This window comes from Zeugodacus cucurbitae, chromosome 3 (genome assembly GCF_028554725.1).
Source record: "Zeugodacus cucurbitae isolate PBARC_wt_2022May chromosome 3, idZeuCucr1.2, whole genome shotgun sequence".
NCBI lineage: Eukaryota > Metazoa > Arthropoda > Insecta > Diptera > Tephritidae > Zeugodacus > Zeugodacus cucurbitae.
In genome coordinates this window covers 40,843,464-40,861,090 of record NC_071668.1, presented here as the reverse complement: position 1 = coordinate 40,861,090, position 17,627 = coordinate 40,843,464, and the positions used below count along the sequence as shown (strand labels likewise).

Sequence of the window (17,627 nt, the reverse complement as noted above, 5' to 3'; positions counted from 1 at the left end):
GTGGCTACTCACATATTTTTTATATTTTAACCAGTTCGTTTGTCAGCATTTGGTTTTGTGATTTTATTAAATCTTGTATCATATTTTGCATAGTCATTGCGTCATACATTGCGTAAGATTTATAATCATAGTTTCAATACCACCATTTGGGGGATTTTGCGGTGGTTGCATTTGTACATTGTTGCCTTTTACAACATTGGCATAGCTCCCTTGTACAGTATTATTTTTAATATTACTAGATTTTGGAATATGGTCTGTGATATCTATGATTTCATTACGGGGAGTATGTAGCATTTGGTTAAGTCGTGCTTGAATTCCCTGTGACAACTTCGATTTCAAATCTTTATAAACAGGATAACGCCTGTAGGTGGCAGTCTGACTTCCTCCACAATTGCTGCATTTTTTGTTTAAATCCTCTTTCTTGAGGATATGTACATTTTGATGTGGGATGTAAATCACCACATACCACACAAACACTGCGTAGAGTGCAAATGATTTGGTATGCCCATACTCTTGGCATTTGGTGCATTGCACCGGTCCGTTTCTTTTGTGTAGTTCTTCTACGGTTACTCTACGGTGCAGCAAATATTTTAAATTATATATTGGATGCATCTCATTCTTTTTAAGCAATTCAATTCTAAACATGGGTTGTGGTAACGGGTGATTTTTTTGAGGTTAGGATTTTCATGCATTAGTATTTGACAGATCACGTGGGATTTCAGACATGGTGTCACAGAGAAAGATGCTCAGTATGCTTTGACATTTCATCATGAATAGACTTACTAACGAGCAACGCTTGCAAATCATTGAATTTTATTACCAAAATCAGTGTTCGGTTCGAAATGTGAAATCCGCTTTTTTATCGACAAATTTTGTTCAGCGATGAGGCTCATTTCTGGTTGAATGGCTACGTAAATAAGCAAAATTGCCGCATTTGGGGTGAAGAGCAACCAGAAGCCGTTCAAGAACTGCCCATGCATCCCGAAAAATGCACTGTTTGGTGTGGTTTGTACGCTGGTGGAATCATTGGACCGTATTTTTTCAAAGATGCTGTTGGACGCAACGTTACGGTGAATGGCGATCGCTATCGTTCGATGCTAACAAACTTTTTGTTGCCAAAAATGGAAGAACTGAACTTGGTTGACATGTGGTTTCAACAAGATGGCGCTACATGCCACACAGCTCGCGATTCTATGGCCATTTTGAGGGAAAACTTCGGAGAACAATTCATCTCAAGAAATGGACCCGTAAGTTGGCCACCAAGATCATGCGATTTAACGCCTTTAGACTATTTTTTGTGGGGCTACGTCAAGTCTAAAGTCTACAGAAATAAGCCAGCAACTATTCCAGCTTTGGAAGACAACATTTCCGAAGAAATTCGGGCTATTCCGGCCGAAATGCTCGAAAAAGTTGCCCAAAATTGGACTTTCCGAATGGACCACCTAAGACGCAGCCGCGGTCAACATTTAAATGAAATTATCTTCAAAAAGTAAATGTCATGAACCAATCTAACGTTTCAAATAAAGAACCGATGAGATTTTGCAAATTTTATGCGTTTTTTTTTTTAAAAAGTTATCAAGCTCTTAAAAAATCACCCTTTACTTTATTTCCATTAAAGATGTTTATGACAATTTTTACTTCAAAGTCACATTCTTCAAGAGCTTCTTTGATTTCACTAGAGTCTACCTTTAATTACTACAGCTAGGCCCTTTGAGCTCTTCAGCTGATAATAATTTTTGTTTTTATCTGACAAAAACTTTATAACATCCATAAAACTTTTCTCAGTGTATGTCTGTATTTTCGTCTCATCTATTGTTCAAAAATGAACATGTGCGTTCAGTTCTGGGTGCAGGATGGCCCTTGAAAGTTCCTGTCCTCTGAGATCTCAGAAAGGCAAAGGGAAACCTCTTTAGTGGATGTCGGAACTTTCGGAGCTCAGGTCTTCAAGTCAAAGGTTCTTCAATAAAGCCCGTAGAAGTGGTCTAGTCGACGACTGGGCTTTGTATAAGGTGGGACTTGCTATTTTTAAGTCTGAAATGAAGAAGGCCAAACGGTCTTCTTGGAGACTGCCCAGCTACAGCGAGCGGCCAAGGTATCATGCAGCTCCCCCGATCTACGCGAACTGCGTCAGACTGGGTCATATTCCGGAGGCTTGGAGGCAGGTTAAGGTGTCTTTCATCCCAAAAGCTGGGAAAAGCTCTCACGCTACTGCAAAAGATTTCAGACCTATTAGCCTCTCCTCGTTCCTCTTGAAGACGCTGGAGAGACTCATGGATCTGTACATAAGGGAAAAAATCCCTAGAAATTACCGGAAGCGGTCTTGGGGTAGAAGCGAACCTTAAGTATCTCATCTACAGCTTGCTCAGCGACAGAACTGTCTTTGCGGAGTGGGGAAGTGCAAATGCGCTCCGGACTGTAAATAGGGGTACCCCGCAAGGTGGCGTTCTCTCCCCTTTGCTCTGGATAATGGTGGTGAACGACCTACTGGGGGAACTTGAAAATCAGGGCTGTCGAGTGACGGCCTATGCTGATGATGTAGCCCTCTTGGTCAAAGGAAAATTCCTAAACACCGTATATGAGATGACCCAAGGTTACCTAGAAGTGGTAACCCGCTGGGCACTTAGAAGTGGCTTACCCATAAACCCGAGTAAAACGGAACTCGTCTTATTCACATGATGGTTGTATGAGGCCATTATTAAACCTATAATGTTCTATGGCGTTGTCGTCTGGTGGAGGGCACTCAAGAAAGTCACACTAGCTAAGCAGCTGGGGCGTGTCCAAAGAGCGGCTCTCAGTGGAATCAGCGGAACGCTATTTAGAGCTAATGGCTCTAAATGCCATCTTACATGTCGCACCTGTTGATATCGCCGGTAGGTGCACTGCGGCAAAGGTCGCTGTCAGACTCAGAGACGCTGGGTACATGATCGGTCCCAAGCAGGGGCATTCGGAAATTCTCCGTCGGTTGGATTGCATCCCTGATCGAAGCTAAGGGGAAAGGTGGGAGGGGGAGTTTTCTGCAGAAAGCTCTCTATCAATACCAGCTTTAGGCTACCTGACCACTGTAGTGTCTTCCAAGCAGAGGTCGCTGTGATCAAAGTAGCAGTGGACGCACTGCACCGTATGGTGGCCGCTTTTAGAGAGGTATGTATTAACTCCGACAGCAGGGCGGCAATACTGGCATTGGAATCGATGACAGTACGCTCTGGGCTAGTTAAGGAGTGTCTTAGATCCTTATCAATAGCTTCCAGATATTTTGCGATCCGACTAGTGTGGGTACCCAGTCACCGCGGAATTGTTGGTAACTGTATAGCGGACAAGCTTGCAAGGCAGGGTACCCTAGCTACATTGACGTCGGAATGGGAGCGCATTGGTAGTCCATGGTCCACCTGCGCAATAGAGCTGGACATGCAGACTACGCATGAGCTCGTCAAACGCTGGTCAACTACCAGTACTTGTGCAGTGGCGAGGTCCTTTTGGCCCTCTGTGGAGCGTAAGCGGTCTTTTCAACTGCTTTCTCTGGGCAAGGTCCACCTCAGCGCCATCATGGGTGTACTTACAGGACATTGTCCCACCCATGCGGTGAAACTTGGGATCGTGGCAGATGCAAGTTGCCAAACCTGTATGGAGGAAGGCGAGATGGTATCATCTAAGCATTTCATTCTACATTGTCCAGCTTTTGTCAGACTGATGTTGAAACACCTCGGAAGGCCTTTTTACGGCGATCCTAGCGAATTGGCTAGAATCGATATTAGCCGTCTTAAGAAATTTGTAACGGATTCCAAGCGTTTTGCTGAATCTTAAAGGTTTTTGATCCACAGGGAGTTTTATTGGTACCACAATGGACAGCGCCAGCTTGGATGCTGTTCAATTGGTCGCTGTGATGACTCATCCTTCTCGCACTTGCCTTGTTTGTTGGTAGGAGCAGGTTTAGCCGGCTCGCCAAAGCTAAAGTAGGCATTCAGAGAATCGTCTTTGTGTGTATTACCGTGCCTTGAATGAGAATATAGTCGGAGACAACTGCCCTTTGCCTTTAACTTCTGACCAGATTGCTTGATTACGTGGGGCAAGTTATTTCTCATGTCTCGATATGACTAGCGGCTTCTGCCAAATACCGGTACAACCAGATCCAATTGAGCGCACCGCTTTTGTCACGCCCGAAGGTCAATATGAATTTGTAACTATGCCTTTTGGTTTGAAAAACTCCAACTGTGTTTCGCGCGGTATAATTAAAGAATTAGGTAATATTGCATACACTTATGCCATCGTGTACATCGATGATGTTTTGATTGTGGCCGAAACTAAGGATGAAGCTTTAGACCGATTGCAGCTTGTGTTGGAAACCTTGAGCAAGGCTGGGTTTTCATTCAATGGAACAAAGTGTTCCTTTCTTAAAACTAGGATAGAATATCTGGGATTTGAAGTGAGCAATGGACAAATTCGCCCTAAATTCAAGCGTTGACATATTTGCCACTGCCAAAAACGGTGACGCAATTGAGACAATTTATAGGGCTAGCTTCTTACTTTCGGTAGTATTCGCTTACCTCAAAGAAAAGCTCTGACATCATTTGGCTGTTAGAGCATAAAAGAATTGGCTCGAAAATAATATTTGTTTTAACCCAGGAGCCAGTGATAACTATATTTGACCCTTAATATACCACATAATTACAAACGGATGCCAGTTCGATTGGCTATGGGGCAATATTGCTACATAGAATGGAAAAAATGTTATTGAATATTTTAGTAAATGCACATTACCTGCTGAATCGAAACACCATTCGTATGAGCTTGAGGCTTTGGCAGTCCTCAATGCCTATAAACATTTTCGTCATTATTTACAGGGTCGTAAATTTGTAGTATTTACTGATTGCAATTCGCTAAAAGCTAGATTTGTTGAAAATTGCAAAACTTGTAAATTAGTTGGGAAAATGGAGGCTGAATCATATCCGATTCCTAAAGTAGACATTCCGTTGCACAAAGGGCATATATACGTAACGGGAAAGATGAGTGGAAAAAACGATTTAAAGGAGTACGAAATTGTTTTGATTTGTTCACAAAATTTGTTTTTTCCTAGGGCAGCCCACAAGAAATGAAAATCGCTAAGGAAGCTAGACGTTTTGGCCTATTGCCTATTGAAAATTGAATTCATAGGGAATCTTTATGAAAACAAGCTAAGGGAAATATGGAAGCTAATGCTCGTTACGACAAACATAGGTTTGATAAGAATAATAGCCACTAACTCTCTAAAATGTTGAGGACTAAATCGGATTTAGCAACGGAGTTAACTGATATAACTCTCGAATTAATCCGGATTAACGCTGCAGTCTGTAAGGGGTATAAGAACAAACAAAGCTTGACCCAAAATATAAAGGTCCATTTGAAATAATCGAATTACTAGATGGAGATAGGTATGTTTTAAAATCATTAACAAGCAAAAGGACTTATAAGGATGAGCATGAATTCTTGAGAGCATTGCCAAATAGTCAGATATGCGAAGAAGTTGATGAAGATTTGGACGACCCCAGAGGAGAAGTGTCCGATTCCCAAGTGGGGAATGAAAATATGGAAGCCGCGGTAGGTATCTTGAAATCCCAAGAGGAAATATAATGACCGCACCAGATGAATTTGTTACAGCGGCGGTCGGTAATTGGGTGTTAAAGGAACTACACCAGTTGATAAGGCTAAATATGAATTATCAAGTATGGTTAAGAAGAAAATCTAATGAAAAGAATTTGTGAACTGATATAAAATAATTTGCTTATTTTGTCTAAATGCCTAAAATTTTATGTAGAGAAGATTTAATGAAATGTTTGGAAACAATAAAGATAAATAAGATCTGGCGTGTTAGAATAGTGTCATTTGAAGGAGGACGTGTAATTTGTCAGGAAGGCCGTGTCGGAGCGCTAGTACAAATATTTTGTAGATCAGTGTGCATGCGTATGTAGTGCTGATATATATATGAGCGGAGAGTGGAGAAATATGCAAGAACCGTTAGGTACTTTGACTATTGTAGAAAGAAAAAATTTAAATCAAATGACGTTGCATCTTCTTGGTGTTGATCAGTTGGTGAAGTGACGTGAAAGCGAATATAATTCGCTGTGTGTGCTATTTAAAGTGTTTTTGCTGTGCTTGATCAGTTGTAAAGAATTCTTCTTTTATAAACAGAATATTTCAGAACGAATTTTGTAATGTAATAAATTTCAATATTGCCATTGCAATCAGTCCACATTAATTTCGAAAGTTCTTTTTAAAATTAGCTTTTGCAAAGCAAACCGAGAACAAAATCTATAAGTATTTTGATTATTAACAATTAAGTTGTCTATGGACCGATTTCAACTATTTTTGCCCATTAGCCACATTACATCCAAGATTTTTTGTTGATATAATTTTTCTGGATTATTGGGATGTCAGGACAATGTCGAATCGAATTTCGAGAAATTGAACTTGATTGCGTAGTTAATGAGATATGGTTTTTGACTCATTAGTTGGCGGGGTAATAGCGTTTCTAGACAGCCAAATTAATAGATAAATTAAAATTATTATTGAGAATTCCTTTTTTGTCTTATACACTGCCGGCTACTCGATAACCGATCAGCTGTTATACATTTTTGTTTTTGCTTTTCATAAGAAGTTGGTAAGTTTCATCAGCTGATCAATATTTTTTACCAGCAACATCTACCTTAGCTTTTCTATCAAAACACTCAGCCAATCGCAGATAAAGAACGCATATCGTATGTTTTTGCCGCAGGGTTGCATTTGATTTTCAAGTCGATTAAAATTCAATTAAAAATAAATGTAGATTTTATTTTGTATGGTAAATCTTAATCAGCATTTTAATCGTACAGAGACCGGTTAATTGATGAATTAGCTCTTGTCTAAAAATGCTATAACGCCTATTTTCCATTTCTTATAATAATATGAGTTCAACCCTTTTATACCATCTTATTAATAATTTATTCCATGCCCTTTTTAAAGTTCACGATTTCACAAAACTTGTCGTAACATACATATGTACATATAATATATCAGAGCTGCAGTATTCACTCACTGGACCGATTTCACTCATTTCGCTTGAAATCTTAAATTATGTAAATGGGAGCCTGGGGAAGTTTTGACCCTATTTAACACGTTTTTGCCACAGAATCACATTATTAGAAGAAAAAGATTCTCTCTGAATTTTTATATGATATTTGAAAAATTTACCGATATTTTCAACAAAAAATATCAGTAGGCACTGAGGTCATCTTTTCAGTTTTCTAGACCCTTGGACACTAAAAGTCCGATTTCGATTGTTTTGTAAATAGCACATTTTGTAAAATGCAATATTTGTTTGTTCATTCGTTCTTGATTTATATTATTGGAAAATAAAATCAGATGGAATTTAAAACTAAGTTATATGGGAAATTTAAGTGCTTATGAACCATTCTTCATTAAATTTTATATACACAATACTAGGATGCCCAGAAAATATTACCCACCAAAGTTCTTTGAAATTGATCGAATAGTTCCTGAGATATGGTTTTAGAACCAAAAGTAGGGACCGGGCTTACGCCCACTATTCAGAAATTTTGGACAAAAACACTCCAGTTCCGAAAGTGTTCGATGCAGTGCCCGCCGGAGGAAGCCGAGGAAGGGGAAGGCCTCCACTCCGTTGGAAGGACCAGGTGGAGAGCAACCTGGTTTTACTTAGCATCTCAAACTGGCGCCGTACTGTGAGGTAAAGAGAGAAGTGGCGCGCTATCATCGATTCGGCTATAACCGGCTAAACGGTTTCCACGCCAATCACATGTAATACATACATTGAAAAGTTAAAGAACCTGTTCGTAAGATGTGAAGATAATGTTATGCAACAAATTTGCTTAACATTGCCTGATGTGTAGTGTTATCGAATTACTCAACAACCCTTATATGGATGGTTAAAGTGATTAATAATCACGTTCAAAATGTCTAAAAAATGCTACGTCATCTAATATTAATTAAATAGCCGTACACAACACATTGTGACAATTCGGTATTAAATTGTCTTATACATTTGATTTATTATAGGTATCATAACAACAAAATGGTTAATTACGATGCACAAGAGGGTTTTTCGGTTACTTCGGCTGCGGTGATGGATACTGCTATAACAGAAGGATCGCAAAATTCAGAAAACTCCTTAACTCTATCAAACAAAAAACTTAACAGTGAACGTATTGAAAACAAAGATAAAGAACATTTTACTAACAAATCAATAACGTCAGCATCTAAATCCCAGTTATCTCCATATTTGTTGTCGCCTACATCCAGTATATTGACTTTAGAGGTAGTTCATTTTCATCATGCAGGTAATTATACTTGTGCTCCTTCGAATGCCAGAGCAGTTAGCATCACTGTGCACGTTCTACGAGGTAAGTTAATTTAGCATTACTAAACATAATTATTATATATGTACCATATATTATACAACATTCATATTTATAAGTAAATATAATGTTATGAATACATGTATGTACAGTACCGCTCCTGCGGTTGTGCGTAGGGTTTGAGGCCCACCACATAAAAATGAATTACCAATGAAAAATCGAAAAATGCCTCCGATTAGAAACCTTCTGAGCGCTGCCCGCGCCACGATGTCAAAATCGTGCTTGACGATTTTAACGCTAGGGTGGGTGAAGAAGGTGTCTTTGGCACAACAGTCGGAAAATTCAGCCTCCATGACGAAACATCGGCAAACGACCTGAGCTGATTGACTTAGCTGGGGCCTGAAATATGGTCGTCTGTAGTACCAGATACCGGCACAAGAAAATTAATCAAGCAACATGTCCGTCTCCTGATCGAAACTCGCGTAACCAAATCGATCATGTTGTGATAGACGGAAGACAGTATTCAAGACGTGCGTAAAGACCGATAACCGAATATAGACTTCTACCATTATCTGGTAGCAGCGAAGATACGCACTCGCCTCTGTGCAGCAAAGAACGCCCGTCCACAAACACAGTGAATGTTCGACGTCGAAAAGCTGCAATCGCAACAGACAGCCATGAAATATTCTACTCGACTTGAACTCCTGCTCTCTGAAAGCACTCGTCATCATCGGGAACAGCATCTCAAACTCGTTGGGTACTGCTGTAGCCGAAACAATCGGATTTCCGCAACGACAAAAAACTAGCTGGGACGTTAGAGGATTGCCGTCTCGCAGCGTTGCAAACGACTACAACACGTGCGGGATAGATACCGAAAGCTGAAGAGAGAAGCAATACGCATTTGCAGACAAAAAAAGAAACAGGCCGAAATGCGGGAGTATGAAGAGCTTGAGAAGCTGGTCGATAGGGGTAATGCTTGAAAAGTAGGAGCATCTTCATGTAGTGACCGAGGTGGTAATCTGTAAACCGATGTCCAGGGCATACTGGGTTTATGGAGCAAATACTCCTCTGGCTTGCTGAATGGTAGTGAAAGTACAACATCAGGAGATGGCAAAACCGATTCCCCAGTCGATGACGATGGAACAAAAGTTCCATTACTCGACCATGATGAAATTCGAATAGCAATTATCCAGTTGAACAACAAAGCGGCGGGCGCCGATGGATTACCAGCCGAGCTATTCAGCTACGGCGACCAAGAATTAATAAGGTGCATGCATCAGCTTCATTGTAGAATATAGTCGGAAGAAAGCATGCCTCACGATTGTAATATCAGTGTGCTCTGGCCAATCTATAAAAAGGGAGAGCCCACAATTTGTGCCAATTACCGTGAGACAAGCCATTGGTCTGAATAGGCAATTGAAAAGTAATGTCCTCTCTCGACGAACCAAAATCAAACTCTATAAGTCCCTTATCATTCCCGTCCTTCTTTATGGCGCAGAAGCGTGGACGATGTCAACATCCGATGAGACGACACTAGGTGTTTTCGAGAGGAAAATGTTGCGCAAGATTTATGGTCTTGGATGGGTTTGCCAATGTCGATCACGTTTTCGGGTGCCAGCTGCACACCAATCTTGGCAATCCCGTCTACGATTTCGTTGCCCTCGATGCCGTTATGGCTGGCGCCCAGTAGGAGTGTAAACACTTCTGTATTAGAGAGTATTAGAGTTATCACATAACGGATGTTTGTAAGTCATCAAACTAAACGAGATATATGTAGTGTTATATATGTACTTATATAAGAAGGAAAGACTAAGTTCGGGTGCAACCGAAATTGAGTTACATGAAAAGTAGGCGTGGTTGTGAACCGATTTCGGCATTTTTAAATCCGTGTCATTAATGTTATGTACCGAATTGCCTTGAAATTGTTCGAAAGTGCGGTACGGCACGCCCATTTTCCATTTTTTTTTAATCTGAGGGCATCTTCCTGCTGCCGTTTCTTCCGTAATATTTAATGTTTCTGATGTCTTCCGTTAGTGAGTTAACGCACTTTTAGTAATTTTCAACAGAACCCTCGTATGGGAGGTGCGCGTGGTTATTATCCGATTTCACCTATTTTTATAGTGTGTAATGGTACGTATGGGAAGAGACTGCAAGTTTGTTTAATGTAACTTTAGTAGATTACGAGATTTGTACGGCGACAGCCCACTTTCCCAAAAAAAACATCCAAGTATGCCTTTTCTTAGTGTGATCCTTTTTAATAAATTTTACTTTTATAACAGTATTTATGGCTTAATTATGACACTATACGTTTTCGGTTTTCACCATTTTCTGAATTATAATTACGTATTTTTAGACTTTAAATGGACATCCATCCCCCTAAATAAATGTCTATTAAAATTATATATTATATATAAATTATTAAATATATATAATCTAAGAACTGCATAAATGATGAAAAAATATTCCTCCCTGAATTTCTCTAAAATATCTGAGGCACTTACCTATATTTTCGTTAAAATATTTAATAGAAGTACTTTATTGCGAGAGTTTGGACATTTTATACTCTCGCAATTGTAATAATGCCTTGGGCAATTCAGAATCTGGTGCAAATAGTCTTGCATCCTTGCAATTGCAAAATAGCATATATTTGCTTTTACACTAACAAAATGTATAGCGTTGCACCTTCTACACCCTTGCAAAGAAACAGCACTAAAACACTATTTTCCCTAAAACTTTTGTTCGTCATGTTTAAATTGGAAATGTGAAGCTTTTATTTATAAACAATGTTCTGTTTCACCAATCAGCTGTTTTGCAACAAATGTTACAAAGAAACCGCAAAAACACCTTCACAGTTGATGGTAAATATTTGCAAGTGCACAATTTTGGAAAGTCAAACGCACAAGACTCTGAATTGCCCTAATATAAACAAGCATATGTTACATTCATAATTCGAATGGTATAGTGTTTTAAATTTATTATTATTATATGCTGTTGAAGCCAAAATTGCTTAACGTTCAAGGATTCAAACAAAACACAGTATGATTAGTTTATAGCAGCGGTTGAAAAACTACGCTACTCTCGTAGCATTTCATTTTACTCTTGCCCACTTTGTCGAGAACAGTATAGCCTAGCATAACAATGTAAAAGTATGTGCTCTACTCTGCTCCGAGTTTTGCTAGGTAAAACACTATAGCTGGAGCGGGAGCAAAAAATTAAATTTTGCGCTATGCTCTGGCATAGCGGTAGCAAAAAATTGAGAGCAGTAGCACAGCATTATTTATTTCTTGCTTATATATATGAGTACATATCTCTTTATTTGTGAGTATGTATATCTTCTTTTAAAGCACTAATGTAATAAAAAAAATTTTTTTTTGCATGAAGTACATAAAAAGAACTATTAGATGTCAATGTCATTGAAATAAACTCGCATTATCGCCCCATATAAAAGGATAATTAAACAAGTAAGGAAAGCCTAAGTTCGGGTGCAACCGAACATTTTATACTCTCGCAATTTATTGAAGAAATTTAACCAATACGTATATGCGGAATAAAGCTCACCGTATTTTTTGAAAAACCAATAATTAGGTATATGGGATCTAGGAGAAGATACTTTTGAAAAACCTACAATGAGGTATATCGAAATGTTATGACCCGATTTTAATAATTTTTGGAACAGAGACACACTATTAGAAGAAAACAATTTCCTCTGAATTAAATTGAGATATCTGAGAGATTTACCCATATTTTCGGTTAAAATTTATCCTTAGGCGCTGGGTTCAACATGTTCGATATCTGGGGCCTTGAAAAGTTTTGGTCCGTTTTCGACAATTTTTTCACAAGTGAAGCCAGAGATGATATGTACTAATTGTGTAAAGTTTTATTCCGTTATCTTCATTGGTTCCTTATGTTTACATTATAAAGTGAAGGAATAAGACGGATTTCAAAACTGAGTTATAAGGAAAGTAGTAGTGGTTGTGAACCGATTTCGCCCATTTTTTGTCCGTGTTATCAGGGTGTCAAGAAAATATTATATACCGAATTTCATTCGAATCGGTCGAGTAGTTCCTGAGATATGAGAGGTTTTTGACCCATAAGTGGGCGATGCCACGCCCATTTTCCATTTTGTAAAAAAATCTGAGTACAGCTCCCATCTGCTATTTCTTCTGCAAAATTTAGTGTTTCTGGAGTTTCTCGTTAGTGAGTTAACCCACTTTTAGTAATTTTCAACCTAACCTTTGTATGGGAGGTGGGCGTGGTTATTATCCGATTTCAACTATTTTCATGGTGTGTGGTGGGGTATGTAAGAGAACCGACTGCAGAAAGTTTGGTTTATATAGCTTTATTAGTTTGCGAGTTAAATACAAATAACCCATTTGTGGGCGGGGCCACGCCCACTTCCCCAAAAAAATTACATCCAAATATGCCTCCTCGTAGTGCGATCCTTTATTCCAAATATTACTTTTATATCTTCATTTATGGCTTAGTTATGACACTTTATGTGTTTTTGGTTTTCGCCATTTTGTGGGCGTGGCAATTGTCCGATTCTGCCCATTTTCGAACTTGATCTTCTTATGGTGCCAAGGAATATTTGTGCCAAGTTTCGTCAAGATATCTTAATTTTTACTCAAGTTACAGCTTGCACAGACGGACAGACATCCCGATTTCAAATCTATTCGTCACCCTGATCACTTTGGTATATATGACTTTATATCTAACTCTTTTAGTTTTAGGTGTTACAAACAACCGTTATGCGAACAAAAACTATAATACTCTCGTAGCAACTTTTGTTGCGAGAGTATAAAAACAATATTTTGGTTGGGCAATTTATATATCCTTTTTCCCATTTTATGTTTCTTATTTTTTAAATCTTCCCTATTAAAGAAATTATTGTAGTACATTAAATATGCAATTATGTTTGATTAACTCACTTTTTATACTCTCGCAACCTGTTGCACAGAGTATTATAGTTTTGTTCACATAACGGTTGTTTGTGTCACCAAGAAATAAAAGAGTTAGATATTGGGTTATATATATATAAATGATCAGGATGACGAGTGGAGTTGAAATCCGGATGTCATGTTCCTTGGGACCGTGAGAGGGTTGCTTTCGAAAATGGGAAAAATCGGTCCACTGCCACGCCCACAAAAGGCGAAAACCAAAAACACATAAAATGCCATAACTAAGCCATAAATTAAGTTATAAAATTTGGAATAAAGGATCGCACTAGGAAGGGGCATATTTGGATGTAATTTTTTTGGGGAAGTGGGCGTGGTTCCGCCCACAAATCGGTTATTTGTATATATCTTGCAAACCAATGAAACTATATAAACCAAACTTTCTGCAGTTGTTTTTTTTTGCCACTTCTTAATACAGTCCAAAAATGAAAGAAATCGGATAATAACCACGCCCACCTCCTTAGGTTGAAAATTACTAAAAGTGGGTTAACTCACTAACGAAAAACGTCAGAAACACTAAATTTCACATAAGAAATGGCAGATGAAAGCTGCACTCAGATTTTTTTACAAAATGGGAAATGGGCGTGGCTTCGCCCACTTATGGGTCAAAAATCTCATAGCGAGTATATCTCAGGAACTACTCGAACGATTCCAATGAAACTTGGTTTGTTATAGTTTCCTTGCCTCCCAATAATATGTTGTGAAAATTGGCCAAATCGGTTTACAACCACGCCTACTTCCTATATACCAGAACTTAGAAGATGATCTGAATCGTTTACTTTACAATATATAAAGTAAGCACTAGTGAAGATATCGGTGCAGAACTTTGCACAAATACTGTATTTATAGTGTGGCGGCCCATTTCTAAAAATCGCCGAAATCGGACCATAGGTTTTCAAGGCCCCATATATCGAACATGAGGACCTCGGTGCTTCTAACCTAATATTAGGGTTTCCAACTTTCAATGGACTTTATACAATATATGACGAATATGTGGGTCAAATTGTGTATTATATAATATTAATTAAGTTAAATAAATAAATTGCGAGAGTATAAAATGTTCGGTTACACCCGAACTTAGCCCTTCCTTACTTGTTTTGTTTGTGTTTGCTTGTTTGATATCGATTCAAAAATAATTTAAACGCGCGAGTTTGAAACTACAGTACTTTTCGTTTAATTGACCCTATGGTTAATTAGTTTCCCCGTTTAATTGAACGGTGTTATCGGGCAAAAAATATAGCATGTGAAAGCACATGTAAATTTTCTCGGATAATTGGACTCGGTTATTTGATTTTCCCGCTTAGTTGGTTCAAAATATATGTCATCAAAAAGCATTTTACTTTTAAATTTCCCCGGTTAATTCCACCAAATAATATTATTGAAAAAACTAATATTCTAATCAACACTGTATAACTTTTTAATAATAAATTTGAATACCAAATATATATATACGTAAATATATTCATAGATATGTTAGTATAATACATAAAATTGTTATTGCATTTTTTCTTATAATGGTAAAAAATATTCAAATATTTGAAAAACTTTAAGTGCACATATGTACATATGTATGCAGTTTCCTTTAGGGGTTAGGTGGGTTTAAGAGGTTGAAAACATGAATATATTTACAATTTTTTTAATGTACACAATCACTTATTTCATTCAGCATATTAATATACATATTTAAACAGTATTTTGTAAAATTTATATATATAAATTCCGAAAGCTTAGCCGTTAGTACCTCATCTTCCATGAAGTGTCCAAAAAAAAGTTCTTGCCGTAGACATCATTACTCATTATGTGGGCTTTGTATATTCTACAAAGAATCAACAAACCAAAAATATTTGTTGATAATAAACGAAGGAAAAAAGAAGAGATTAAAAATTAAATTTTTGATAAATTTTGAACAAAAAAAACTAACTTTTGTGGACAAATTTTCGCCATATACTGACTGGAAAAATAGTTGTAATAAATATGTGTGCAAAGTTTTCACCAGAATCGCTTTATAACTTCAAGAAATCGTGTCCAATGAATTCAAAATTCGAGGTTTGAGATAAACGCGTTTAAAGTTTTACATTATTGAAATTTTAATCATATCGATTTCATAATTTTGGATATTTTAATATTGTACTATTTAATAAGACAAAACAACTTTCAAATTTCGATTCCCACGTAATCGCTTAATTCACCAAATGGTCCAAATAAGAATGATTCCTGTCATTGAACAAACTTTTCATGTAAACGGGATTCTTTTAATTGAACGAATTGTCCAATTAAGCGAGTATCTGTTAATTGATTCCCCGGTTAATTGAACGAAAATTTGTGCAAATTTCGATGTGCAATTAAGCGAAAAGTACTGTACATACGAAATACAGGGTACTAGGAGTACGTAGGAGTTTTATCTTTGATGGATTAAAGACTCCCGTATGCCAGCTTTCGGGAGTTATTACTTCTACATGTTATTAAGATTAGATGCTAGGTGTCCAACTCTATAGGAAAACCATTCAGGCATGCTGTTTTCCTTATTTGTATTCCGAAAAATATCTTATTTCTGGTATAGTTCATATATTATCATTTAAAACCCATTTTTCAGAAAATAAATAATAATTTTTTTCCATTCATGGTGAAATTAAATTTTCTTTTTTTACTTTAAGGTGAAACTCCAGCTGCAATGCAACATGCCAATCACAGTAATTTTGACAATGACAACAATAATAGCAGTATCAGTGGACCGAAATTTCCTAATAGTGGAAGTAGCAGTTACCCTAATTTCTTTATCATAGCAATACCTATTGTGAAAATTATGTATTACTATTCCATAAATTTTGAATATAAAAATAAAGTATTGTTTTATATTATTAAGTCAATTATAATATTGTTACGTAATTTAAAGTGTTAAAGAAATAAATAAGAAATATAGTATTCAATATTTAATTTCTATATCATTTATTCAAGTATCCTTCTTCGGAAAGTATAACAAAACTTGACGAAATTAATTGATAAATAAGTATCTTGGCATATGTTAAAAAAAACAAATCTACGTGTATGTGTATGTACGGTAAAATCCTTTTTTGGTACGTTCCTAAGAAAATCGTGTAAAACAAGTAAGGAAAGTCTAAGTTCGGGTGCAACCGAACATTTTATACTCTCGCAATTTATTGAAGAAATTTAACCAATACGTATATGCGGAATAAAGCTCACCGTATTTTTGAAAAACCTATAATTAGGTATATGGGAGCTAGGAGAAGATACTTTTGAAAAACCTACAATGAGGTATATCGAAATGTTATGACCCGATTTTAATAATTTTTGGAACAGAGACACACTATTAGAAGAAAACAATTTCCTCTGAATTAAATTGAGATATCTGAGAGATTTACCCATATTTTCGGTTAAAATTTACCCTTAGGCGCTGAGTTCAACATGTTCGATATCTGGGGCCTTGAAAAGTTATGGTCCGTTTTCGACAATTTTTTCACAAGTGAAGCCAGAGATGATATGTACTAATTGTGTAAAGTTTTATTCCGTTATCTTCATTGGTTCCTTATGTTTACATTATAAAGTGAAGGAATAAGATGGATTTCAAAATTGAGTTTTAAGGAAAGTAGTAGTGGTTGTGAACCGATTTCGCCCATTTTTTGTCCGTGTTATCAGGGTGTCAAGAAAATATTATATACCGAATTTCATTCGAATCGGTCGAGTAGTTCCTGAGATATGGTTTTTGACCCATAAGTGGGCGATGCCACGCCCATTTTCCACTTTGAGTTAACCCACTTTGAGAAATTTTCAACCTAACCTTTGTATGGGAGGTGGGCGTGGTTATTATCCGATTTCAACTATTTTCATGGTGTGTGGTGGGGTATGTAAGAGAACCGACTGCAGAAAGTTTGGTTTTTATAGCTTTATTAGTTTGCGAGTTAAATACAAATAACCCATTTGTGGGCGGGGCCACGCCCACTTCCCCAAAAAAATTACATCCAAATATGCCCCCTCCTTTATTCCAAATTTTACTTTTATATCTTCATTTATGGCTTAGTTATGACACTTTATGTGTTTTTGGTTTTCGCCATTTTGTGGGCGTGGCAATGGTCCGATTCTGCCCATTTTCGAACTTGATCTTCTTATGGTGCCAAGGAATATTTGTGCCAAGTTTCGTCAAGATATCTTAATTTTTACTCAAGTTACAGCTTGCATAGACGGACAGACGGACGGACGGACAGACATCCGGATTTCAAATCTACTCGTCACCCTGATCATTTTGGTATATATGACTCTATATCTAACTCTTTTAGTTTTAGGTGTTACAAACAACCGTTATGCGAACAAAACT

At 37.3% G+C, this 17,627-nt stretch overlaps 1 protein-coding gene across 2 annotated transcripts in view; it reads left to right on the top strand.

Annotated features, from left to right (window-relative positions):
- Positions 1–16,211, top strand: part of LOC105219897 (uncharacterized) — a 201,268-nt gene extending 185,057 nt beyond the window's left edge. For both annotated transcript variants that reach the window (XM_054227504.1, XM_054227505.1), the window contains 2 exons: positions 8,044–8,387; positions 15,952–16,211. In XM_054227504.1, coding sequence (XP_054083479.1) covers positions 8,044–8,387; positions 15,952–16,196 — 589 coding nt within the window. In that variant the 3' untranslated portion in view covers positions 16,197–16,211. The remainder of the gene's footprint in view (positions 1–8,043; positions 8,388–15,951) is intronic.
- Positions 16,212–17,627: the final 1,416 nt, after the last annotated feature.